The sequence below is a fragment of the Oncorhynchus gorbuscha genome, linkage group LG11 (genome assembly GCF_021184085.1).
Source record: "Oncorhynchus gorbuscha isolate QuinsamMale2020 ecotype Even-year linkage group LG11, OgorEven_v1.0, whole genome shotgun sequence".
NCBI lineage: Eukaryota > Metazoa > Chordata > Actinopteri > Salmoniformes > Salmonidae > Oncorhynchus > Oncorhynchus gorbuscha.
Window position 1 is genome coordinate 10,788,269 of NC_060183.1, and position 25,739 is coordinate 10,814,007.

Genomic DNA, 25,739 nt, shown 5'->3' on the forward strand with positions numbered 1-25,739 from the left:
AAACATACTGCATTATAGACCGTTGATTTCCAGTGAATGTGTTTATTCTTTTGGTTTATTCTGTGTTCTTCACCTTAGTTAGCTAAAAACTGTGTCTCTCTCTCCTCTTCAGCCAAGAGTGTTATGTCGTTCCTCCAGCCTTCGTACACCTACAGCCGACAGGACAAAGTGGCTAACATCCCCATTACTAGAGAGATCATAGAGGACGGACACACACAGGTCAGCTACCGCACCCGAGACCTCACCGCCAAGGACAAGAAGGTAACACACATATACCATGAGACAGAGATATCACACTCTTCATTCGTCTAAGCTACTATCTTTTTCCATTCTCATAACTACTCTTCCGTCTCTCGCCAGGACTATGTGACAGTGGATGGGGAACTGTCCTACGGGCCAGGGGAGACCCAGCAGACTGTCCCTGTTCGTTTGTTGGAGATGGGAGAGGGAGACGGTCTGCTGAAGGACACACAGGTCAAACAATTTGTCATGGACCTCAGTAACCCAAGACAGGGAGCCAAGCTGGGACGCTACCCCAGAACCACCGTCACCATCACTGACAAACCAGGTGAGAGGTTATATACTACTGTCACCATCACTGACCAACCAGGTGAGGTTATATACTACTGTCACCATCACTGACCAACCAGGTGAGAGGTTATACTACTGTCACCATCACTGACCAACCAGGTGAGGTTATATACTACTGTCACCATCACTGACCAACCAGGTGAGAGGTTATACTACTGTCACCATCACTGACCAACCAGGTGAGAGGACAGGGTCCAGGGTGTATCACATAACATTAAAAAATAAACTATACTGTTTAGATTATCCCAGAGTTTTAATGTAGCAATGTTTCTGTTCCATCAGGACACAATTGCACAACATGTCCCAGACATTGTTACCATGGGTTTTGAGAGCTTGGCCAATGTGTGGTTGGAAAGCCAGCCGTAACTTCCTCCTCTCTAACATGGCCGTACCAAACTTCCTCACCCCTTGCTTCCCTCAGAGCCCAGTGTGGTGATGTTCATGAAGAGCACTCAGAACTTCTCCACCGCCGACCCAACCTACTCCGTCCCCGTGGTCCGCACCCGCAATAAGGAGGGGCCCGCCACCGTCCACTGGAGGACCCGCAACGCCAAACGCTTCGAGCTGTCCGGCCCCCTAAAGTTTGGTCCCGGGGAAACCGAGAAGAACATCGTGATCGATCCACGCTCTCACCCTGGCCCGGTGAAACCAGAGTCCTTCCAACTGGAACTGTTTGACCCCAGTACGAAAGCTGTGGTCGGAGAGAGGAAGACAACGATGGTCACTATTACTGATGGAGGTATTACACAGAGAAGCAGATACTGAAACACACACACACACACACACACACACACATTGGGTATCTGTAAGGAATCTGATGCAAGAAGTGTGCATCACTAAAATAAGTTGCCCAACCCTTTTTGACACCCCCCTTCCCTCCCTCCCGCCCCCCCCTCCCTCTCTCTCTTCCCCCCATCCTCTCCCCCACTCCTCCCCCTCTCTATTCCCTTCTCCCCCTCTCCTCCCCCTCCTCTCATCCCCTCAGGACCTCCAGAAAATGCCCAGATGGAGAAGAGTGCGGGCTTCATCAACCAGACAGCCACGTCTCCTGGTGGTCGTCTCAACTCTCCCACCAACGTGAAGGCCAAAGCCACCGGCCCCCGGAGCATCCGCCTTAACTGGGACCCCTTAGGAAAATCCCTGGGCTACAAGGTAAGGAACCCCCCTCAGGATCCAACCCCCTGGACTACAAGGTAAGGAACCCCCCTCAGGATCCAACCTCCTGGACTACAAGGTAAGGAACCCCCCCCAGGATTCCACCCTCTGAACTATAAGGTACGGAGAGGAACTGTCATACAGGCTGTTGGGAGGAGCTATAGGAGAACGGGCTCATTGTAATGTCTGGAATGGAATAAATGGAACGGAGTCTAACGTGATTTATGTATATTTGATGTGTTTGATACAGTTCCATTCATTCTGTTCCAGCCATTACAATGAGTCCGTCCTCCCATAGCTCCTTCCGCCAGCCGCCACTGTACAGGACTTACCTTGACTTAAACCCTTTACTCCGTAAGGAGCATCAGTCATCAGAGGAACTCAATAGTTTACACACCTGGCAACTTTTACTGGTGGAAAATGAGGGATTATTTTCCTTCGCTTTCACTCAACTTTGAACTGCTGTTTTAAATATTACTTTGAAAATAAAGCGTACAAAATATATCCGGAGTAGATATAGTCCCTTTAGATGTGATCCCTTTATGATGGTTCGTTCTCCCTGGCCACCAGGTGAAGTATTGGATCTATGGGGATCCTGAGGCTGACGCTCCCCCTGCGATGAATGTAAAGACAAACCATGCTGACCTGGCCAACCTGTACCCCTATTGTGACTACGAGACGAAGGTGTGTGGCTACAACGCCCTGGGAGATGGAAACTACAGCGACATGGTGCCCTGTAAGACCCTGGAGGATGGTGAGTGAGGTCACATCCTGTTCCTGTCGAAGATGGACTGCATATATTTTCTTTGAAACACTACAATTCTAGGATTGTGGACCGTTTTTGTTTCTCAGTTGAATGTTTGTTGGGTCTGACACAGCATGGAAGCTCAAACAATGTGTAGGTAGTTTTCTTCCTTCGTACCGAGTGATTAACTTCCTGTCTACTTTCTTTCCTCCCCTCTCCTCCAGTCCCCAGTGAGCCCGGTCGTCTGGCGTTCAACGTCATCAGTCCAACTGTCACTCAGGTCAGCTGGGCGGAGCCTGCCGAGACCAATGGTGTCATCACCGCCTACGAGGTTCTCTACACGCCCATCAATGACGACACGAGTGAGTGACCTATCAAATCAGAAGGATCTCGGAGTCTGTGCTTCCAAGACATTCTAAAGGATGACACACACACACTGAATGTTGATCTGTCGCTTGTCTGCTGATCGTTCGGCTCACTGTGTTTAGTCTGACTGACAACATTTTCATGCTTTTCTAATGTCAAATTGGTTTGCTCTCTTTTGGCACTCTGTTTAGAGATACTAAGTACTCTCAGGCCGGGAAATGCTATTGGTGTGTCCGAGCTTTAACACGTTCTCCACTCCCTCTCTCTTCACTTTGTAGAGCCGATGGGTGCAGCTAAGAAGGTGAAGATAGACAACCCTAAGAAGAGGATGTTGCTGATTGAGAACCTGCAGTCGGCCCAGACTTACTGCTATCAGGTCCGGGCTAAGAACAGCGTGGGTTGGGGTCCTTTCAAAGAAGCGACCATCAACCTGGCCTCCCAGCCCACCAGACCCATGTCCAGTGAGTAAATAAGAGCAGAAAGGATGTTCCGTCTGGAAAGCATCTAGTATGATCTAGTATGATCTTGATTGTTACCTGCTGAAACATTTGTGTCTAGCAAACCAGAAAGCTAATGTTTCAAGAGAAGCTTGTCTTACGCTTCGTTCACACCGACAGCTTCGTACACAGCATCATCCGGATGTGTGTGCAACAGAAGTTTCAACACTTACCTTCTGCTACCGTTTCTGTCAAGCCGTCTACGAATACAGTTTGACTCATAAGTTGGATAAATCAAACGTATATCACCACACAGAACGCACTGCAACTGCAACGCAATTCTGAACAGCAAACGCAGCGTTCTATTGGAAATCAATATACTTCTGGTGTACCAAAACTCAATGATGCTGTCTGTGTGATCGAGGCGTTAATCCATCGCTCTTCTTCTCCTCCCTATAGTCCCTATCATCCCAGACATCCCTATAGTGGACGCGGAGGCGGGGGATGAGTACGACGGCTACCTGATGTACAGCAGTGAGGTCATGAGATCGCCAACAGACTCCAAGAGACCCAGCGTCTCAGACGAAGGTGGGTACCCGCAGACTACGCCACCTTTCCTGACATCTCTTTGCCGTCTAGCTTCAGTTGTGTCCTGGGAGTTGTATTGTGTTTTGAGTGGACCCCAGGAAGAATAGTTGTTGCTAAGTAACAGCTAATGGGGATGAAGCTCACTGTTTTGATCTGAAAGAGACATGTCTATCCATCTTCTGTAGTCCAGTCATCTGCTCACTGAAGCAGAAAGAGAAAGAAAGAGAATTCTAAAAAAGGGTTTAATGTGTCACGGTTGAGGCTGACAGATAGGAGGGTTTCCTCCATCGTTCTCGCTCTCTTTATCACTTTCTGTCTCCGTTTTCATTCATTCTTTCTCTATATTTATTTCCTTCTCCTCTCTCTCTCTCTCTTTTCTCTCTCTCTCTTCTCTCTCTTCTCCCCCCTCTCTCTTTCTTCTCTCTCTCTCTTCTCCCCCCACCCTCTCTCTCTCTCTTCTCCCCCCCCCCTCTCTCTCTCTTCTCCCCCCACCCTCTCTCTCTTCTCCCCCCTCTCTCTCTCTCTTCTCCGCTCTCTCTTCTCCCCCCACCTCTCTCTCTCTTCTCCCCCTCTCTCTCTTCTTCCCCCTCTCTCTCTTCTCCCCCTCTCTCTCTTCTCCCCCCCTCTCTCTCTTCTCCCCCTCTCTCTTCTCCCCCTCTCTCTTCTCCCCCTCTCTCTCTCTTCTCCCCCTCTCTCTCTTCTCTCCTCTCTCTCTTCTCCCCCTCTCTCTCTCTTCTCCCCCTCTCTCTCTCTTCTCCCCCTCTCTCTCTCTTCCCCCCTCTCTCTCTCTCTTCTCCCCTCTCTCTCTCTTCTCCCCCTCTCTCTTCTCCCCCCCCCCTCTCTCTCTCTTCTCCCCCTCTCTCTCTCTTCTCCCCCTCTCTCTCTCTCTCCCCCTCTCTCTCTCTCTTCTCCCCCCTCTCTCTCTCTCTTCTCCCCCTCTCTCTCTCTCTTCTCCCCCTCTCTCTCTCTTCTCCCCCCTCTCTCTCTCTCTTCTCCCCCTCTCTCTCTCTCTTCTCCCCCTCTCTCTCTCTCTCTCCCCCCTCTCTCTCTCTCTTCTCCCCCCCTCTCTCTCTCTCTTCCCCCCCCTCTCTCTCTCTCTTCTCCCCCCTCTCTCTCTTCTCCCCCTCTCTCTCTCTTCCCCCCCTCTCTCTCTCTTCTCCCCCTCTCTCTCTCTTCTCCCCCTCTCTCTCTCTTCTCCCCCCCTCTCTCTCTCTCTTCCCCCCTCCTCTCTCTTCTCCCCCCCCCTCTCTCTCTCTCTTCTCCCCCCTCTCTCTCTCTCTTCTCCCCCTCTCTCTCTCTTCTCCCCCTCTCTCTCTCTTCTCCCCCCCCTCTCTCTCTCTTCTCCCCCCTCTCTCTCTCTCTCCCCCTCTCTCTTCTCCCCCTCTCTCTCTCTCTTCTCCGCTCTCTTCTCCCCCTCTCTCTCTCTCTTCTCCTCTCTCTCTCTCCCCCCTCTCTCTCTCTCCTCCGCTCTCTCTTCTCCCCCACCTCTCTCTCCCTTCTCCCCCTCTCTCTCTCCCCCCCTCTCTCTCTCCTCCCCCTCTCTCTCTCTTCTCCCCCCTCTCTCTCTCTTCTCCCCCCTCTCTCTCTTCTCCCCCTCTCCTCTCTTCTCCCCCTCTCTCTCTCTTCTCCCCCCTCTCTCTCTCTCTCTCTCTCTTCTCCCCCCACCTCTCTCTCTCTTCCCCCCTCTCTCTCTGAAGTATCTTTTAACAAAATGACTTTATTTCACATCTCACAAGACCATCAGATCCACAACTGGTGCCTCTTCTTCATTTTCTTCTTTGTGGCTTTGGGTTTTATCATGCCAGTCTTCATACCAGTCTTCATTTTCTTCTTTGTGGCTTTGGGTTTTATCATGCCAGTCTTCATACCAGTCTTCATTTTCTTCTTCGTGGCTTTGGGTTTTATCATGCCAGTCTTCATACCAGTCTTCATTTTCTTCTTTGTGGCTTTGGGTTTTATCATGCCAGTCTTCTTCTTCTTCAAGGCTTCATCTTACCAGTCAGACCTCTCCTATTATTGCTCTCTCAACTCCTTCTAATCACCTCGCTTCACAAAAACAACTGCCATGCCAACCATCAATACCCCCCCCCTTCCCCTCCGCCTGCCTCTCCTCTCCATAACAAGGCTTTATCAAGTTGGTGGGTTCCAAGCTGGACCTGCGTTCGGTGTCCTGGAAAAGGCATGTGGATGTGATCCCCTACCACCTCAGCACAGACACAGAGACCAGCAGCGACGAGACCCCCCGACCCAGCCGAACACAGATACCCCATCAAGGTGAAGACCGCCCTGGATAGACAGACAGACAGATACAGAGATGGCATGCCAGCTACTGTGTATGCCGGGCACAAATCTCCCAATGCAGCTGCAGTGCCCCCTATGCCACCACCTCTCGTCTGCACAAATTCTTCAGATCTCTAATCAACATCATGTTTCCGTCCTCCAATCTACCCCTACCCCTGGTTCTGGTCTGGCGTCTTCCCCTGTTGCACCTCAACCCTCCCACCAAAAGGGTCTTCATTTCCAGGCATCAACTGCACCACCGCCAGTTGATGGTCATGACAGGATTTTCCTGTCTGTCTCTCCTGTCTACACTCTTTACACCTCTATGTGGAGCGATGCTCTGGGAAGGAGGCAGGTTGTAGGGCTTGTATATGCAACAAGCTCTCACAGTCTCACGTCAGAATTACACGTTCATCCATGTTTCTCTATGTGGAGAGATGCTCTGGGAAGGAGGCAGGTTGTAGGGCTTGTATATGCAACAAGATCTCACAGTCTCACGTCAGAATTACACGTTCATCCATGTTTCTCTATGTGGAGAGATGCTCTGGGAAGGAGGCAGGTTGTAGGGCTTGTATATGCAACAAGCTCTCACAGTCTCACGTCAGAATTACACGTTCATCCATGTTTCTCTATGTGGAGAGATGCTCTGGGAAAGAGGCAGGTTGTAGGGCTTGTATATGCAACAAGCTCTCACAGTCTCACGTCAGAATTACACGTTCATCCAATGTCAAATTTCGAAGTTGTTCCAAACGACAAAGTGTTTAAGGGTAAGTTTAGGCATTAACTTCAAAATCCTAAGGTTAGGCATTAACTCTGAATGGTTAAGGTATGGGATAGGCTTAAAACAAAATCTCCAAAACAACTTTCTATTGCTGCATTTAAAACATATGCTACCTTTTACACCTTTTGATGCATATGCCCATCCACCATCCCCGAGGCCTAGCAAAACCCAAACCTACTTGAAGGTAACATCGCTCACTGTTGCCCCTAGTGGTCGGTTTTCACATCATCTCCTGAAGTCTTCAGACATGGATGGACGTCTAATCCTGTTTTGTATCAGGGGTGACCTGGTGATGTATAAAGGCTTCTCATGGCTGTGTAAGTGGTGATACCAAATGTATGTATGTCCCTGTGTGCAGTCTAAGGTGGGTGTTTCTCTTGCAGTTTGTTGTGATTTGCCGCTATTAACGTATACTTAAATCAATTATTTTGTTTCCAGAATGTTTGGTTTGGGTTATGTTGGGTTTAAGAATGTTTGGTTTGGGTTATGTTGGGTTTAAGAATGTTTGGTTTGGGTTATGTTGGGTTTAAGAATGTTTGGTTTGGGTTATGTTGGGTTTAAGAATGTTTGGTTTGGGTTATGTTGGGTTTAAGAATGTTTGGTTTGGGTTATGTTGGCTTCCAGAATGTTTGGTTTGGGTTATGTTGGATTCCAGAATGTTTGGTTTGGGTTATGTTGGCTTCCAGAATGTTTGGTTTGAGTTATGTTGGCTTCCAGAATGTTTGGTTTGGGTTATGTTGGATTCCAGAATGTTTGGTTTAGGTTGTTGGATTCAAGATTGTTTGGTTTGGGTTATGTTGGCTTCCAGAATGTTTGGTTTAGGTTATGTTGGCTTCCAGAATGTTTGGTTTGGGTTATGTTGGCTTCCAGAATGTTTGGTTTGGGTTATGTTGGGTTCCAGAATGTTTGATTTGGGTTCCAGAATGTTTGATTTGGGTTCCAGAATGTTTGGTTTGGATTCCAGAATGTTTGGTTTTGCTTCCAGAATGTTTGGTTTGGGTTATGTTGGCTTCCAGAATGTTTGGTTTGGGTTATGTTGGCTTCCAGAATGTTTGGTTTGGTTTATGTTGGGTTTAAGAATGTTTGGTTTGGGTTATGTTGGGTTTAAGAATGTTTGGGTTATGTTGGGTTCCAGAATGTTTGGTTTGGTTTATGTTGGGTTCCAGAATGTTTGGTTTGGGTAATGTTGGGTTCCAGAATGTTTGGTTTGGGTTATGTTGGATTCCAGAATGTTTGGTTTGGGTTATGTTGGGTTCTAGAATGTTTGGTTTGGGTTATGTTGGGTTCCAGAATGTTTGGTTTGAGTTATATTGGGTTCCGGAATGTTTGGTTTGAGTTATGTTGGGTTCCAGAATGTTCTTGATGTTCTTCCTCTTCTCTTCTGGGTCTCCTCATCTTTGTCTTTCAGAACCAATTAACGGCAGGTTGGAACAGAACTTCCTCTTCCCCGGGGGAAATAATTCCATGTCGTGCAGTACCAACATGTCTTCATCCAGCTACAGCCAGGTGTCTCCCATGTCCACCCTCAGCTCCAGCCACCGAGGGGGGGCCGGGGGGTCCATGTCCATGGAGTCCACCACAACATACCTCTCTGGACAAGGTACGGATGAATGCAGAATGTGTCAGCTTTTGAATCTTTCTGTTGACTTACAATGATATGACAATGGCAAGTAATTCCAGCTGGCTTGTCTTCACCAGAACAGAGTTCAGTAAACTTCGAGATTTAGAGTTTAAATGGGAAACGTGTTGACACCAGAAGTTTGCCGACCTTGCACTCAGGATGTACTGTTTGCTAGAATTCTATTGTTCAGTATCTATGTATTTGGTAGTCGTCATCACTGGTTTCCTCCTCTCCTACAGGAGGAAACTCTCTCTCCCGCACTCAGGTGATTGGGGGTGGGACGCGCACGGAGAATGTTGTCATGAGGAAGCGATCAGAGAACAGAGGTTACTATGAGTATGACGACAACATCCGAGATTCCATCATCATAGGAGACCTGTCCAGTGGATTGTCTGGATACACAGATGGCCAAAGTAAGATTAGATTCATTTGAAGCATATTTTTTTAAGCATATTTGAAAGCATATTTTCAGCTCTGAGTGTAAAGAGCCGATCAAATACAGTTCACACTGACACAGGTCACAGGTATGAGGCTACAACGAGCCAATTTAGATGAGGTCTTTGACAAGGAGCCAATTTAGATGAGGTCTTTGACAAGGAGCCAATTTAGATGAGGTCTTTGACAAGGAGCCAATTTAGATGAGGTCTTTGACAAGGAGGTCTTTGACAAGGAGCCAATTTAGATGAGGTCTTTGACAAGGAGCCAATTTAGATGAGGTCTTTGACAAAGAGCCAATTTAGATGAGGTCTTTGACAAGGAGCCAATTTAGATGAGATCTTTGACAAGGAGGTCTTTGACAAGGAGCCAATTTAGATGAAGTCTTTGACAAGGAGCCAATTTAGATGAGGTCTTTGACAAGGAGCCAATTTAGATGAGGTCTTTGACAAGGAGCCAATTTAGATGAGGTCTTTGACAAGGAGGTCTTTGACAAGGAGCCAATTTAGATGAGGTCTTTGACAAGGAGGTCTTTGACAAGGAGGTCTTTGACAAGGAGGTCTTTGACAAGGAGGTCTTTGACAAGGAGGTCTTTGACAAGGAGGTCTTTGCTAAGGAAAATGCCATCACAGTTTTCAGATCTTTCTGACCTCTACTGTTAAAACCTGAAAGAAGCTCATCTGTTTGTCTGTATCAATCATGGCTATAAATGTCAGATATACAGATCATCTACAGCAGGCTTAACTGATGAGGTGCATGAAGCGGCTGGCTTGGATATCTGTTATCGATTACTGGGGTTGGTGGCTGCACAGAGCTATGCAGGCGCTATGCTGACTGTCGCTCTCTTCTTCTCCTGTTGTTCTCCATACTTCAATCCTCTCCTCCCTCGCCTCTTTCACTGTCCTCCTTTCTTTTCCTGCCTTTGTTCCTTCTCTTTCACTTCCTTTCCTGTCCTCCTCCTCCCTGCTCCATTTTTGCTTGCTCCGTGCATTCTCAGGTACGTATGGCTTCAGTCCCACTCAGACACAGAGTCAGTACGACTACGGTATGTCTCAGGCCTTCCGGGCCAGGACCCAGTCTGAGGATGTCAACGATGCACTACTGAACCTGGACAGGGTGCTCCAGGGTGAGTCTGTCTGTCTGCAGCACACTCAGCTGTCCTCTCTTACACTACTGGGACAATAGCAGAGCCTAAAGATACACTTTGGCCTCATGGCAGGGCATACCATGCCCATCGCTGGTGAGACGGGAAGGCTTTGTGTTGCTGAAGCAGCTTTTTGCTGTGATGTATGTTTTCTTTGATAGGGAAAGTTCTCTTTCTCGCTCTCTCTCTCTCTGCATCATGCTCACTCACCTCTCGTTAATCACATCTCATCTTGTAATAGTTTATCTAACCTCTGTGATTTTGACTCCACTTAACCCCTAACCACCCTCCTTCCCGAAACCCATCTCTCTTTCTCTCCCCCTCATTGACCTATTCTTCCCCCCCCCCCAGACGCTCGTTTGGCCCCTGGAGTCCCTGACACCCCCACCAGGCTGGTGTTCTCTGCCCTGGGCCCCACTGCCCTGAAGATCAGCTGGCAGGAGCCCCACTGTGACAGTGATGTTTTAGGGTACTGTGTTCTCTACCAGCTGCTGAATGGAGGTATGGACCCATGGACATTTGTGTCCCATTCTAAACACATTGTGTTTTGTTATGTGCAGAAGAAGATTGTTGCTTTGTATTTTTTACATTTTTTAACCTGTGAACACAGTTGTCGGGTTCGGTTGAATAGGATCCACAAATTGAGATCTGAACTGAATTGGATCTGTGAAATTCCGATCAGACATCGACGGGACACAAGTCATTTATTTGAAAATCATTACCCGATCCGATGTGGACCAGAACTGACCCAAAATATGTCAGAGATGAGGTAGAATCAGATTCAAATGGGGTCGGATCTGTATCGTACCCAAATAATACAAAATGCAGCTTTATTGGTGCCTGCGGAATTGTTTTGGCTTGTGTGGTAGGCAGTGAACCGTTTCACATGCATTTTCTGTTGTAGGCCTATCTAAAATAAATGAGTTGTGGGCTACACCACAGCTTGGTATTTTCATAAATGGCATCCCTAATTTAAAATATGGACACAATGATGTGGGGTGAAGAGACTACTAGTTTTGTCTCTGCAGAATGCTCTCTGTCTCCCACTAATTCATGTGCATTCATTGTTTAATTGTGTGAATTGTTTTCCCTTAGTTTGTTAATGTTTATTTTGTGTGCAAATGTTGACCTATAAACGTTCCCATTTGGGGATGTCTGATAATATCCAGGCTGAATCACATCCGGGCCTTGATTTGGAGTCCCATAGGGCGGCACACAATTGGCCCCGCGTCGGCTGGGGTAGGCCGTCAATTGTAAATAAGAATTCGTTTAAATATTTCTGATCGTCTTAACTCTCCACCACTTATGAACTGTGGAGCTTCTCAAAGTAGTGTTTCCATCACCTCACAGAAGGTCAGAGTGTTTTACATCCATTGCGAATGACAAAAGTTCCTAAGTAACCACTACGCGTGAAATAGCCCCATATTGCTGATCCCATATCTCCGGTGGGAACAATGATGCAAGTTCACTATAGAGAGAACACAAGCCAGACAGAGGAAGACGGGTGGAGGAGAGACATTAATGCTATTGACTGCATCAACTGCCATGCGTAGGAAATGTAAATCCTAGGATATTTAATATCATCGGGATATTTTCCTCTTCACATATCATTTGGGATCTGGCCAGTGTTTTCCATATTACCAAACCGATCCGAGGTCCGTGGCCGCTGAGCGTGATCTGAGGGTCAACTACTATACTGGGTCGGACCTCGGGTAATCAAATTCGGGTATATCCGTGAAGACTTCTGATAGGATTTGAAGAAAGCCCAATCAACTGTTACAGATCTCATGGCCTTGTCCCAGCATCCCTTTACAGTAATCTAACCCCCTTATGTCTCTCTGTCCAGGTGATGTGAAGCGTATAAACATGTCCAGCCCCGCAGACAACTCCGTGGTGGTGCAGGACCTGCTTCCTAACCACTCCTACCTGTTCAAGGTGAAGGCTCAGAGTCAGGAAGGCTGGGGACCGGAGAGGGAGGGAGTCATCACCATAGAGTCAGCTGTCGACCCCAACAGCCCACTCAGCCCAATGCCAGGTAATCAGCTATACAGACCACTCAGCCCAATGCCAGGTAATCAGCTATACAGACCACTCAGCCCAATGCCAGGTAATCAGCTATACAGACCACTCAGCCCAATGCCAGGTAATCAGCTATATAGACCAATGCCAGGTAATCAGCTATACAGACCACTCAGCCCAATGCCAGGTAATCAGCTATACAGATCACTCAGCCCAATGCCAGGTAATCAGCTATACAGACCAATGCCAGGTAATCAGCTATACAGACCACTCAGCCCAATGCCAGGTAATCAGCTATACAGACCAATGCCAGGTAATCAGCTATACAGACCAATGCCAGGTAATCAGCTATACAGACCACTCAGCCCAATGCCAGGTAATCAGCTATACAGACCAATGCCAGGTAATCAGCTATACAGACCACTCAGCCCAATGCCAGGTAATCAGCTATACAGACCAATGCCAGGTAATCAGCTATACAGACCACTCAGCCCAATGCCAGGTAATCAGCTATACAGACCAATGCCAGGTAATCAGCTATACAGACCACTCAGCCCAATGCCAGGTAATCAGCTATACAGACCAATGCCAGGTAATCAGCTATACAGACCACTCAGCCCAATGCCAGGTAATCAGCTATACAGACCAATGCCAGGTAATCAGCTATACAGACCACTCAGCCCAATGCCAGGTAATCAGCTATACAGACCACTCAGCCCAATGCCAGGTAATCAGCTATACAGACCACTCAGCCCAATGCCAGGTAATCAGCTATACAGACCAATGCCAGGTAATCAGCTATACAGACCACTCAGCCCAATGCCAGGTAATCAGCTATACAGACCAATGCCAGGTAATCAGCTATACAGACCACTCAGCCCAATGCCAGGTAATTAGCTATACAGACCACTCAGCCCAATGCCAGGTAATCAGCTATACAGACCACTCAGCCCAATGCCAGGTAATTAGCTATACAGACCACTCAGCCCAATGCCAGGTAATCAGCTATACAGACCACTCAGCCCAATGCCAGGTAATCAGCTATACAGACCACTCAGCCCAATGCCAGGTAATCAGCTATACAGACCACTCAGCCCAATGCCAGGTAATCAGCTATACAGACCACTCAGCCCAATGCCAGGTAATCAGCTATACAGATCACTCAGACCAATGCCAGGTAATCGGCTATACAGACCAATGCCAGGTAATCGGCTATACAGACCAATGCCAGGTAATCAACTATACAGATCACTCAGCCCAATGCCAGGTAATCGGCTATACAGACCAATGCCAGGTAATCGGCTATACAGACCACTCAGCCCAATGCCAGGTAATCAGCTATACAGATCACTCAGCCCAATGCCAGGTAATCAGCTATACAGATCACTCAGCCCAATGCCAGGTAATCAGCTATACAGATCACTCAGCCCAATGCCAGGTAATCAGCTATACAGACCAATGCCAGGTAATCAGCTATACAGACCACTCAGCCCAATGCCAGGTAATCAGCTATACAGACCACTCAGCCCAATGCCAGGTAATCAGCTATACAGACCACTCAGCCCAATGCCAGGTAATCAGCTATATAGACCAATGCCAGGTAATCAGCTATACAGACCACTCAGCCCAATGCCAGGTAATCAGCTATACAGACCACTCAGCCCAATGCCAGGTAATCAGCTATACAGACCAATGCCAGGTAATCAGCTATACAGACCACTCAGCCCAATGCCAGGTAATCAGCTATACAGACCAATGCCAGGTAATCAGCTATACATACCACTCAGCCCAATGCCAGGTAATCAGCTATACAGACCACTCAGCCCAATGCCAGGTAATCAGCTATACAGACCAATGCCAGGTAATCAGCTATACAGACCACTCAGCCCAATGCCAGGTAATCAGCTATACAGACCACTCAGCCCAATGCCAGGTAATCAGCTATACAGACCAATGCCAGGTAATCAGCTATACAGACCACTCAGCCCAATGCCAGGTAATCAGCTATACAGACCAATGCCAGGTAATCAGCTATACAGACCACTCAGCCCAATGCCAGGTAATCAGCTATACAGACCAATGCCAGGTAATCAGCTATACAGACCACTCAGCCCAATGCCAGGTAATCAGCTATACAGACCAATGCCAGGTAATCAGCTATACAGACCACTCAGACCAATGCCAGGTAATCAGCTATACAGACCACTCAGCCCAATGCCAGTTAATCAGCTATACAGACCACTCAGCCCAATGCCAGGTAGTCAGCTATACAGACCACTCAGCCCAATGCCAGGTAATCAGCTATACAGACCACTCAGCCCAATGCCAGGTAATCAGCTATACAGATCACTCAGACCAATGCCAGGTAATCGGCTATAAAGACCAATGCCAGGTAATCGGTTATACAGACCAATGCCAGGTAATCAACTATACAGATCACTCAGCCCAATGCCAGGTAATCGGCTATACAGACCAATGCCAGGTAATCGGCTATACAGACCACTCAGCCCAATGCCAGGTAATCAGCTATACAGATCACTCAGTCCAATGCCAGGTAATCAGCTATACAGATCACTCAGCCCAATGCCAGGTAATCAGCTATACAGATCACTCAGCCCAATGCCAGGTAATCAGCTATACAGACCAATGCCAGGTAATCAGCTATACAGACCACTCAGACCAATGCCAGGTAATCAGCTATACAGACCACTCAGCCCAATGCCAGGTAATCAGCTATACAGACCATTCAGCCCAATGCCAGGTAATCAGCTATACAGACCACTCAGCCCAATGCCAGGTAATCGGCTATACACACCAATGCCAGGTAATCAGCTATACAGACCACTCAGCCCAATGCCAGGTAATCGGCTATACAGACCACTCAGCCCAATGGCAGGTAATCAGCTATACAGACCAATGCCAGGTAATCAGCTATACAGACCACTCAGCCCAATGCCAGGTAATCGGCTATACAGACCACTCAGCCCAATGGCAGGTAATCAGCTATACAGATCACTCAGCCCAATGGCAGGTAATCAGCTATACAGACCACTCAGCCCAATGCCAGGTAATCAGCTATACAGACCACTCAGCCCAATGCCAGGTAATCAGCTATACAGACCACTCAGCCCAATGCCAGGTAATCAGCTATACAGATCAATGCCAGGTAATCGGCTATACAGACCACTCAGCCCAATCCCAGGTAATCAGCTATACAGACCACTCAGCCCAATGCCAGGTAATCAGCTATACAGACCACTCAGCCCAATGCCAGGTAATCGGCTATACATCGTTGCCCCCCATTGTGGATCCCTCTTATCCTCACTCCTTTGGTTAGCTGATTCATCTCCGACCTCTAGCTCTCTGTTTCCGGTTTAATCTACATTTACTTTCTCTCTCCAATTACCTCTATCTTTCAATCCCTTGTTCCTTGCTCTCCTTCACTCCCTCCATGTATTCTCTTCCTCACGCTCTCTCGGTCTTCCCGCTTCAGTTTCTCCCTTCACTCTCAGTGCCCCAGGCCCCCTGATATTCACAGCTCTGTCCCTTAACTCTCTCCTCTCTAACTCTCCTTCTCCCCCAGGTTCTTCCTTCACTCTCAGTACCCCCAGTGCCCCATGCCCCCTGATATTCACAACTCTGTCCCTTAACTCTCTCCTCTCTAACTCCCCTTCTCCCCCAGGTTCTTCCTTCACTCTCAGTACCCCCAGTGCTCCAGGCCCCCTGGTGTTCACAGCTCTGTCCCCCGAGGCACTGCAGCTAAGCTGGGAGAAACCCCGCAAACCCAACGGAGACATCCTGGGCTACGTGGTCACCTGTGAACATCTGCACGGAGGAGGTGAGAGTGAACACTGACTCCAGATCAGTTTTCGGGGATTGTAGAGATTTTTTGTCAACAGTCATTTGCTAGGATTTATACATTGACGTGATCGAGAGAGACAAAATCAAAGACTCTTCTATTTTGTTAATCTTTAGGTCTTCTTGACTTGTCATTGGACAATGCTAATCAAATCAAATCAAATGTATTTAAATAGCCCTTCTTACATCAGCTGATATCTCAAAGTGCTGTACAGAAACCCAGCCTAAAACCCCAAACAGCAAGCAATGCAGGTGTAGGAGCACGGTGGCTAGGAAAAACTCCCTAGAAAGGCCAAAACCTAGGAAGAAACCTAGAGAGGAACCAGGCTATGTGGGGTGGCCAGTCCTCTTCTGGCTGTGCCGGGTGGAGATTATAACAGAACATGGCCAAGATGTTCAAATGTTCATAAATGACCAGCATGGTCGAATAATAATAAGGCAGAACAGTTAAAATCAAATGACCTTTAACTTTCATATTTATATCCACTTTCATTTCCTAGTCTGATCCCGACTGACCCCCATCATCTCCACCCCCCCCCCCCCAGGTGACATGCGTTCCTTCCAGGTGAGCGGTGACAGCGCTGAGACCAGTCTGACAGTTCCGGACCTGAGTGAGAACATGCCGTACAAGTTCAAAGTTCAGGCCAGGACGACCCAGGGCTTCGGCCCCGAGAGGGAGGGCATTATCACCATCGAGTCTCAGGATGACGGTAAGAGGACAGAGTCCTAAAAGAGTCTCTTATCTAAGGTTTTATCTAGTGCTTAAATTGAAATGAATAAGGTTTCGGTACTCTGTTTCATATTTAGAAGCCAGTGTTCTATGCGTTTGTATATTTGGAATTGTATTGTATACTAATGTAGGATTCTCTTTCTCCTCTCTGTAGGTAGCATGTCTCAACTAGGAGGCCTAGGCAGTATGTCTCAACTAGGAGGCCTAGGCAGTATGTCTCAACTAGGAGGCCTAGGCAGTATGTCTCAACTAGGAGGCCTAGGTGGTACATCTCAGTACAGCAGTCAGTCCTTGACCAAGAGAGATGTGTACCAACTTCCTACAGAGGAGGGCAGCACACGCACCAACGTCACACACACCATGATCAACGACCCATACTACTCAGGTAGTGTATCAATTTACTCTCTCACTCACTCCCACAATATTTCACTCCCTCCCTCACTCACTCACTCACTCACTCACTCACTCACTCACTCACTCACTCACTCACTCACTCACTCACTCACTCACACAGCATCTCTCTAACCCTCTCTCCTCCCTCTAGGAGATGGTATGATGGTGGTGGGGAAGACGACCCAGCACACAGAGACCAGCGGCATGGTGACACGTCATGTGACTAAGGAGGTGGTGCAGAGGAGCATGCAAGTGGCAGGCACCAGCAGCGTCACCAAGAAGGTCGAGAGGTCATTCTACGAGACCTGAAGTCAAAAGGTCAACAACAAGATGGCGGCGTCCACGGTACCCAATATGTACTCCTCTCTGTCTGTTACAAACAATGGCTCCTGTCCTCCATCGGACACGGGATTCATTCTTCATTCTTTAGTTTTGTCGTTTGTTTCTATGTTGTTGCAAACATTTTACATTCAAAGAACTCTACCACCCCCACAAAGATATGTCTTGTTGTAATTCTCTATTGCTTCTATACCTGATACCACACCCAGAGGCTTTAGATAAGGCCATTACACTTATCTGAGGTCGGTTCTCAACAATTAAAAGTAGCTCCTGCTAATATATATTTTGACAGAGATAAAGAGAGGGAGAAGCAGGTAAGATGTTTTGTGCTGGTTGGCTACTTTGGCGAATAGGTGTCTGCAACATGGCTGCAGTTTGTTAAATTGATGACATGCTGCCAGTACCTTAAATAGTTTATTTTGTAGGGGTTCATTGTATTATTAGATTGTTGGTAACTCTCACAGCCATTACAAATATATTAGACTTATGTGTTTTCTGTATGTCAGAAGAAATTGAATTAAAATGTTGATGCCAAATACTGTATTGTTTGTAAAAATATGTTTCCTATGGTTTTATATATTTTATTTCCTTTATTTTTTCCCATGCGTATGTGAACAAATTTATTACATTCATAATGGTCCTCTGTAGGTAGAGCATAGCACTTGCAACTCCAGGATAGTGGGTTTGATTCCCGGGACCACCCATGCCACCTGTAAAAAAATGATATATGCATCTGTGACTCTGTGTCACTTTGGACAAAAGCTTTAGCTAATTCGCATACATTAGTTCTAATTTAGATAAAACCTCTAAGGTATTCCTAGTTAAAGTGTGTCGCGTCATTGTTTCTGATTGAGCGCTATGGTCTAAAACCTTTTGTGTCTAATATATTCTAGCATAACTTCAACGACTTAGTCCGGATATTTCTGAGGTATATGTTTTGAGGCAAGAAAATATTGTGTTGTCTTTTATAATGTATTTTCAAACCTATGTGCTTTAGTTCAATTCAAAATGCTGTCCGTTGTAAAGAGTCCTTACACTTAGTAAGACATGGCAAGATTAGTTTGTTGTGAAAGTCATTAACATTTCAGAAATGTACCAACAGAAATGTATAAGGCACAGCTTTTTATCATATCTATTCATCAGTTACTGTTTTATATATCTGTCTATTTTATTACACTTAATAAAGATTGAATATAAACCACGTCGAGATGCATTTCTGTATATTCTCATGTACAGTTCATTTGGAAAGTATTCAGACCCCTTCCCTTTTTCACTCCTCAATCTAAACACAATAACCCCATATAATGGAAGAAGTTTGGAACCACCAAGACTCTTCCTAGTGCTGGCCGCCCGGCCAAACTTAGCAATCAGGGGAGAAGGGCCTTGGTCAGGGAGGGGACCAAGAACCCCATGGTCACTCTGACAGAGCTCCAGAGTTCCTCCGTAGAGATGGGAGAAACTTCTATAAGGACAACCATCTCTGCAGCACTCCACCAATCAGGCCTTTACGGTAGAGTGACCAGACGGAAGCCATTCCTCAGTAAAAGGCACATGACGACAGCCCACTTGGAGTTTGCCAAAAGGCACCTAAAGACTCTGACCATGAGAAACAATATGAAACCAAGATTGAACTCTTTGGCCAGAATGCCAAGCGTCACGGCTGGAGAAAACCTGGCACCATCCCTACAGTGAAGCGTGATGGTGGCAGTATCATGCTGTGGGGATGTTTTTCATCGAGGGATAGATGAACAGAGCAAAGTACAGAGATCCTTGATCAGGACCTCAGACTGGGGTCAAGGTTTACCTTCCAACAGGACAACGACCCTAAGCACTCAACTAAGACAACGCAGGAGTTGCTTTGGGACAAGTCTCTGAATGTCCTTGAGTGGCCCAGTCAGAGCCCAGATATGAACCCGAACGAACATCTCTAGAGAGACCTGAAAATAGCTGTGCAGCGACGCTCCCCATCCAACCTGACAGAGCTTGAGAGGATCTGCAGAGCAGAATGGGAGAAACTCCCCAAATACAGGTGTGCCAAGTTTGTAGTGGCATACCCAAGAAGACGTGAGGCTGTAATTGCTGCCAAAGTTGCTTCAAAAAAGTACTGGATAAAGGGTCTGAACACTTACAGTGGGGCAAAAAAGTATTTAGTCAGCCACCAATTGTGCAAGTTCTCCCACTTAAAAAGATGAGAGAGGCCTGTAATTTTCATCATAGGTAAACTTCAACTATGACAGACAAAATGAGGGGAAAAAAATCCAGAAAATCACATTGTAGGATTTTGAATGATTTTATTTGCAAATGGTGGTGGAAAATAAGTATTTGGTCACCTACAAACAAGCAAGATTTCTGGCTCTCACAGACCTGTAACTTCTTTAAAGAGGCTCCTCTGTCCTCCACTTGTTACCTGTATTAATGGCACCTGTTTGAACTTGTTATCAGTATAAAAGACACCTGTCCACAACCTCAAACAGTCACACTCCAAACTCCACTATGGCCAAGACCAAAGAGCTGTCAAAGGACACCAGAAACAAAATTGTAGACCTGCACCAGGCTGGGAAGACTGAATCTGCAATAGGTAAGCAGCTTGGTTTGAAGAAATCAACTGTGGGAGCAATTATTAGGAAATGGAAGACATACAAGACCACTGATAATCTCCCTCGATCTGGGGCTCCATGCAAGATCTCACCCCGTGGCGTCAAAATGACCCCAAGAACGGTGAGCAAAAATCCCAGAACCACACGGGGGGATCTAGTGAATGACCTGCAGAGAGCTGGGACCAAAGTAACAAAGCCTATCATCAGCCAGAGCATTGAAGATGAAACGTGGCTGGGTCTTTCAGCATGACAATGATCCCAAACACACCACCCGGGCAACGAAGGAGTGGCTTTGTAAGAAGCATTTCAAGGTCCTGGAGTGGCCTAGCCAGTCTCCAGATCTCAACCCCATAGAAAATCTTTGGAGGGAGTTGAAAGTCCATGTTGCCCAGCAACAGCCCCAAAACATCACTGCTCTAGAGGAGCACTGCATGGAGGAATGGGCCAAAATACCAGCAACAGTGTGTGAAAACCTTGAAGACTTACAGAAATGTTTGACCTCTTATATACCCTTTGTTGGCAATGACAAAATATTGAGAAACTTTTATTGACCAAATACTTATTTTCCACCATAATTTGCAAATAAATTCATTAAAAATCCTACAATGTGATTTTCTGGATTTTTTTTCTCATTTTGTCTGTCATAGTTGAAGTGTGTCTATGATGAAAATTACAGGCCTCATCTTTTTAAGTGGGAGAACTTGTACAATTGGTGGCTGACTGAATACTTTTTTGCCCCACTGTATGTAAAATTTCTAAAACAGTTTTTGCTTTGTCATTGGGTATTGTGTGTAGATTGATTAGGGAAAAAAAAATATTTGAACCACTTTAGATAAGGCTGTCATGTAAAGAAATGTGGAAAAAGTCTAGGGATCTGAATACTTTTCAAAGGCACTGCAGGGGAGCAAACTACCAGTAATTTACCAAAGTTACCGGAATTGTTTCAAATGTTGGTAATTATCAGGCAATCTATGGTAATTTAAACTTGAATATATGTATTCATATAGAGTACGCATTTTGTATATCTGTGTCCATATCGTCCATTAGTTTCTAGTGGTTCAAGAGAAAAAAAGCCTAATTAATGAAAAATTCATCTAAATCAACAATGGCATTTTCAATTAAGGCCTAGATTCAATCAGATCAAGCGTTACCCCGGCAGTAGCGTTGGAGCTGTCAAATCGGTGAGCAGCTATTCGAGATCATTGTCACCAAACCACTCCCATCCCACTAGCTTTAGAAGTTCTGAATGGGAAAGTCGAGGCTGTATAGAAATGACGCTCAAACTAAAAATCATTAAACAAAATAATTAGGATTTCTATGGTGTAGGTTACATCTCGCTTTCCAGTGTTCAAGCTTGTAAACAAGGCCCCACAGAGGCCAGAAATAATTAGACACCTGTGATAATCTGAAGTACCCATACAGGCCACTAGATGTCATGTGATCATTTGCAAAAATTCTGGTAGTTTACTGGTAGACTTTGAAAGTTACCAGTAATATACCCTACCTTTTGCAACCCTAATTCCACACCTTTGTTGACTAGAAACCGACAAACATCTTCTTGAGATTTTTCTTAATTTATTGATGACTGAAAAAAAAGCATTGTTATCACACCATTTTACACACTGTCAATATCAACCGTAACTTCCAAAAATATGCTTAGACTCTTGCAAGCTGGACAGTGGAATCAGAGAGGAAGAGAATCAGACAGGAAGAGAATCAGAAAATCTAAGAATAAGAGAATCGGAGGAATAATGAAGTACTGCATGCTACCTTCTCTACCATCCCTTTTATACACTATAGACTGTAAACCCTAGCTGTCTGTCTCTCTCTGTGTGTGTGTCTTTCTGTGTGTCTCTCTGTGTGTGTCTTCTGTGTGCAAGCTCTTGCTGAACTAAATATCAACTACGTCAGATCTTTGGGTAATTTGGGCAGCACGTTCTTTTACAGTTCCTTTGTACCTTGAAGTAGTGTGGCATGAAGGCAATGTAATAAAAAGTGTAACAGGGAGGAGGTAATAATTGTTCTTCAGCCCAGGTCCTAAGGAGTGCATGCATTTGTTCCAGCCTTATTTTAACACACCTGAATGAACTAATCATCACACCATCAAATCAGGTGTGATAGTGCTTGATCAGAACAAAAGCCTGCCCTCCACTAGCCTGGAATTTACACTGAATTTCACTACATTTACAATATTCCATGTGGATTCCAGGCTAGTTCTCCAGGTTTGAAGTACGCTGTAATACGTTATCACCAGAGACAGGGTCCAGGGCAGAGGCAGGGTTCCCTGGTCTGTGCCGGCCTGATCACCAGATCCCTCACCACCTCTACAGTCCCAAACACGGGGAACAGTCTCTCTGTGAAGGTCTCGTTGTACGTGTAGATGTGGGACCTCTTCTCCACATCGTAGAAGGAGAGCTGGCCCTGCTCATAGTCCAGGTAGACCCCTACCTTTCTGGGCACCAGCATCTGGGCCAGTGGCGTGGCGGGCACCGTCAGCGCCTTGAGGTCTGAGCCCCTCTCCAGCCTCAGGGTGAGGTAGCCCGTCTGTGTGTTGAGGGGACTGTAACCCTTCCTCTGGGCGGAGCCTTTAGCCATGCCCAGCCGCCAGTCCCGGTCGCCCACTTCGACTTCCCAGTAATGACGCCCGGAGATGTAGCCCTCGCTTCCCAGAGCGCAAAACCACCAGCCGTCGAAGCGGCGACTGCAGTTAGGGATGTCTCGCCGCTCCAGGCCACAGCGCATTCGCTTGTCGTCATCAGAGAGGAAGAGGTCAGGGTTGGCTGTCTTGGGGTCAAGGGTCACTTCCTCTGCAGCTTCACAGATCCAGTTCCATACTGAGATAAAAAAGTTGTTGTTAAGAGTAAGAAAAGGCGTGACTGTATTTACAGTTTCCTTTACTCCTCAATAACAAATCCATTATGAGTTTCACATACCGTTGTGGGGAATGTAGCGGGCTGCATCTGAAAGAGTCAACAAAACTGAGGTTAAAATACTGTCAAAAGTAAAATCTTAACCCATTTTCTGTTACTTAACTGCCAAGTACTCAGGCATGTTTGTTCCATTCCGCTCCTTTCATTTTTCTTATCGATACCAATTGGCAGCACTTCAAGTGATTCATCAACCATCCCAGAAAACATGCCTACATTGGCACGATGTGGGCCCAAAGGCTGCGGACATTAAGCCGATGGGCCTTGGCTCCACATTGGTCCCTAAGGCTTTGGCCCAGTGTGGGCAGCCCTCACTTTGTCTGAAATAATGTTTTCCCAGCAAACATGCCCGCATTAGCATGGTGTCAGCCCGATGTGGGCAAGAATAATGCCCGCATTAGCATGGTGTCAACCCTGGTGTCAGGGAAAGAATAATGCCCGCATTAGCATGGTGTCAACCCTGGTGTCAGGGCAAGAATAATGCCCGCATTAGCATGGTGTCAACCCTGGTGTCAGGGCAATAATAATGCCCGCATTAGCATGGTGTCAACCCTGGTGTCAGGGCAAGAATAATGCCCGCATTAGCATGGTGTCAACCCTGGTGTCAGGGCAAGAATAATGCCCGCATTAGCATGGTGTCAACCCTGGTGTCAGGGCAAGAATAATGCCTGCATTAGCATGGTGTCAACCCTGGTGTCAGGGCAAGAATAATGCCCGCATTAGCATGGTGTCAACCCTGGTGTCAGGGCAAGAATAATGCCCGCATTAGCATGGTGTCAACCCTGGTGTCAGGGCAAGAATAATGGCCCCACTTGGGCTGCCCCACCCTATGCCTATTTATATGTTTTTAAATATGAATTGATGTATTATTTATTTATTACAATCCAATGCAAACATTTTCAAGCATTAAAGGTATTTGGTGAATGTGTCACATTGTATCAGAATGACAACCAGGTTGTCACTACCATACACATATGTCTTACAAGACAAACTGTTTAGTGTCCCACACCTCACACTTATTGAAGTATTTTTGAAAACTGTATCATTGGCACGGTACAAGATCAAACACTATTTGGGTATTACACAACAGAACACTTAAACTGGAACAAACTTCTCAGTAACGGTTGCACAGAAAGACCAGTGTGCAAACAATGGCCCAAATATTCAAATAAGTCCCTGCCTCTACATTGTGAGGTAGTAGGACTTGGGCTAGCCTGTGTTGGGATGGTGAGGGCTAGCCTGTGTTGGGCTGGTGAGGGCTAGCCTGTGTTGGGCTGGTGAGGGCTAGCCTGTGTTGGGTTGGCGTGGGCTAGCCTGTGTTGGGTTGGTGTGGGCTAGCCTGTGTTGGGTTGGTGTGGGCTAGCCTGTGTTGGGCTGGTGAGGGCTAGCCTGTGTTGGGTTGGCGTGGGCTAGCCTGTGTTGGGCTGGTGAGGGCTAGCCTGTGTTGGGCTGGTGAGGGCTAGTCTGTGTTGGGTTGGTGTGGGCTAGCCTGTGTTGGGCTGGTGTGAGCTAGCCTGTGTTGGGCTGGTGTGGGCTAGCCTGTGTTGGGCTGGTGTGGGCTAGCCTGTGTTGGGCTGGTGTGGGATAGCCTGTGTTGGGCTGGTGTGGGCTAGCCTGTGTTGGGCTGGTGAGGGCTAGCCTGTGTTGGGCTGGTGAGAGCTAGCCTGTGTTGGGCTGGTGAGGGCTAGCCTGTTGGGCTGGTGAAGGCTAGCCTGTGTTGGGCTAGCCTGTGTTGGGCTGGTGAGGGCTAGCCTGTGTTGGGCTGGTGAGGGCTAGCCTGTGTTGGGCTGGTGAGGGCTAGCCTGTGTTGGGCTGGTGTGTGCTAGCCTGTGTTGGGCTGGTGTGTGCTAGCCTGTGTTGGGCTGGTGAGAGCTAGCCTGTGTTGGGCTAGCCTGTGTTGGGCTGGTGAGGGATAGCCTGTGTTGGGCTGGTGAAGGCTAGCCTGTGTTGGGCTGGTGAGGGCTATCCTGTGTTGGGCTGGTGTGTGCTAGCCTGTGTTGGGCTGGTGTGTGCTAGCCTGTGTTGGGCTGGTGTGTGCTAGCCTGTGTTGGGCTGGTGTGTGCTAGCCTGTGTTGGGCTGGTGAGGGCTAGCCTGTGTTGGGCTGGTGAGGGCTAGCCTGTGTTGGGCTGGTGAGGGCTAGCCTGTGTTGGGCTGGTGAGGGCCAGCCTGTGTTGGGCTGGTGAGGGCCAGCCTGTGTTGGGCTGGTGAGGGCCAGCCTGTGTTGGGCTGGTGAGGGCTAGCCTGTGTTGGGCTGGTGAAGGCTAGCCTGTGTTGGGCTGGTGAGGGCTAGCCTGTGTTGGGCTGGTGAGGGCTAGCCTGTGTTGTGTTGGGCTGGTGAGGGCTAGCCTGTGTTGGGCTGGTGAGGGCCAGCCTGTATTGGGCTGGTGAGGGCCAGCCTGTGTTGGGCTGGTGAGGGCTAGCCTGTGTTGGGTTGGTGAGGGCTAGCCTGTGTTGGGCTGGTGAGGGCTAGCCTGTGTTGGGCTGGTGTGGGTTAGCCTGTGTTGGGTTGGTGTGGACTTTGTGTGAGCTAGCCCTTCGCTCCAGGATTCCGTGATTCTGCAACAGCAAATAGTTTTGCAAAATCAACAATTTCCTGCTTACAAATTTGACCAATCACCACACTATTTACCCATAAAACAGACAAATCATTGTAATATCATATAAAACTGACCGATCACTGCAGTACAAAAAGAGGGCTCGCAATTTCAACCAATCACTGCACATTCACTGTA

The 25,739-nt window shown here is 47.3% G+C and overlaps 2 protein-coding genes across 4 annotated transcripts in view; one reads left to right on the forward strand and one right to left on the reverse strand.

The window, feature by feature from the left end:
• Positions 1–18,683, forward strand: part of LOC124048099 (integrin beta-4-like) — a 40,536-nt gene extending 21,853 nt beyond the window's left edge. Inside the window, exons 23-39 of one of the 2 annotated variants that reach the window (XM_046368532.1) lie at positions 113–261; positions 361–568; positions 1,013–1,330; positions 1,577–1,743; positions 2,317–2,500; positions 2,716–2,853; positions 3,136–3,318; positions 3,754–3,882; positions 8,352–8,543; positions 8,804–8,977; positions 9,997–10,125; positions 10,495–10,644; positions 11,990–12,178; positions 15,845–16,000; positions 16,566–16,730; positions 16,905–17,135; positions 17,295–18,683. In XM_046368532.1, coding sequence (XP_046224488.1) covers positions 113–261; positions 361–568; positions 1,013–1,330; positions 1,577–1,743; positions 2,317–2,500; positions 2,716–2,853; positions 3,136–3,318; positions 3,754–3,882; positions 8,352–8,543; positions 8,804–8,977; positions 9,997–10,125; positions 10,495–10,644; positions 11,990–12,178; positions 15,845–16,000; positions 16,566–16,730; positions 16,905–17,135; positions 17,295–17,452 — 3,020 coding nt within the window. In that variant the 3' untranslated portion in view covers positions 17,453–18,683. The remainder of the gene's footprint in view (positions 1–112; positions 262–360; positions 569–1,012; positions 1,331–1,576; positions 1,744–2,316; positions 2,501–2,715; positions 2,854–3,135; positions 3,319–3,753; positions 3,883–8,351; positions 8,544–8,803; positions 8,978–9,996; positions 10,126–10,494; positions 10,645–11,989; positions 12,179–15,844; positions 16,001–16,565; positions 16,731–16,904; positions 17,136–17,294) is intronic. The other variant, XM_046368533.1, reaches the window with a different exon arrangement.
• Positions 18,684–21,640: 2,957 nt separating this feature from the next.
• Positions 21,641–25,739, reverse strand: part of LOC124048100 (butyrophilin subfamily 1 member A1-like) — a 29,922-nt gene continuing 25,823 nt past the window's right edge. For both annotated transcript variants that reach the window (XM_046368534.1, XM_046368535.1), the window contains 2 exons: positions 23,013–23,039; positions 21,641–22,913 (listed from right to left, as the gene is read on the reverse strand). In XM_046368534.1, coding sequence (XP_046224490.1) covers positions 22,327–22,913; positions 23,013–23,039 — 614 coding nt within the window. In that variant the 3' untranslated portion in view covers positions 21,641–22,326. The remainder of the gene's footprint in view (positions 22,914–23,012; positions 23,040–25,739) is intronic.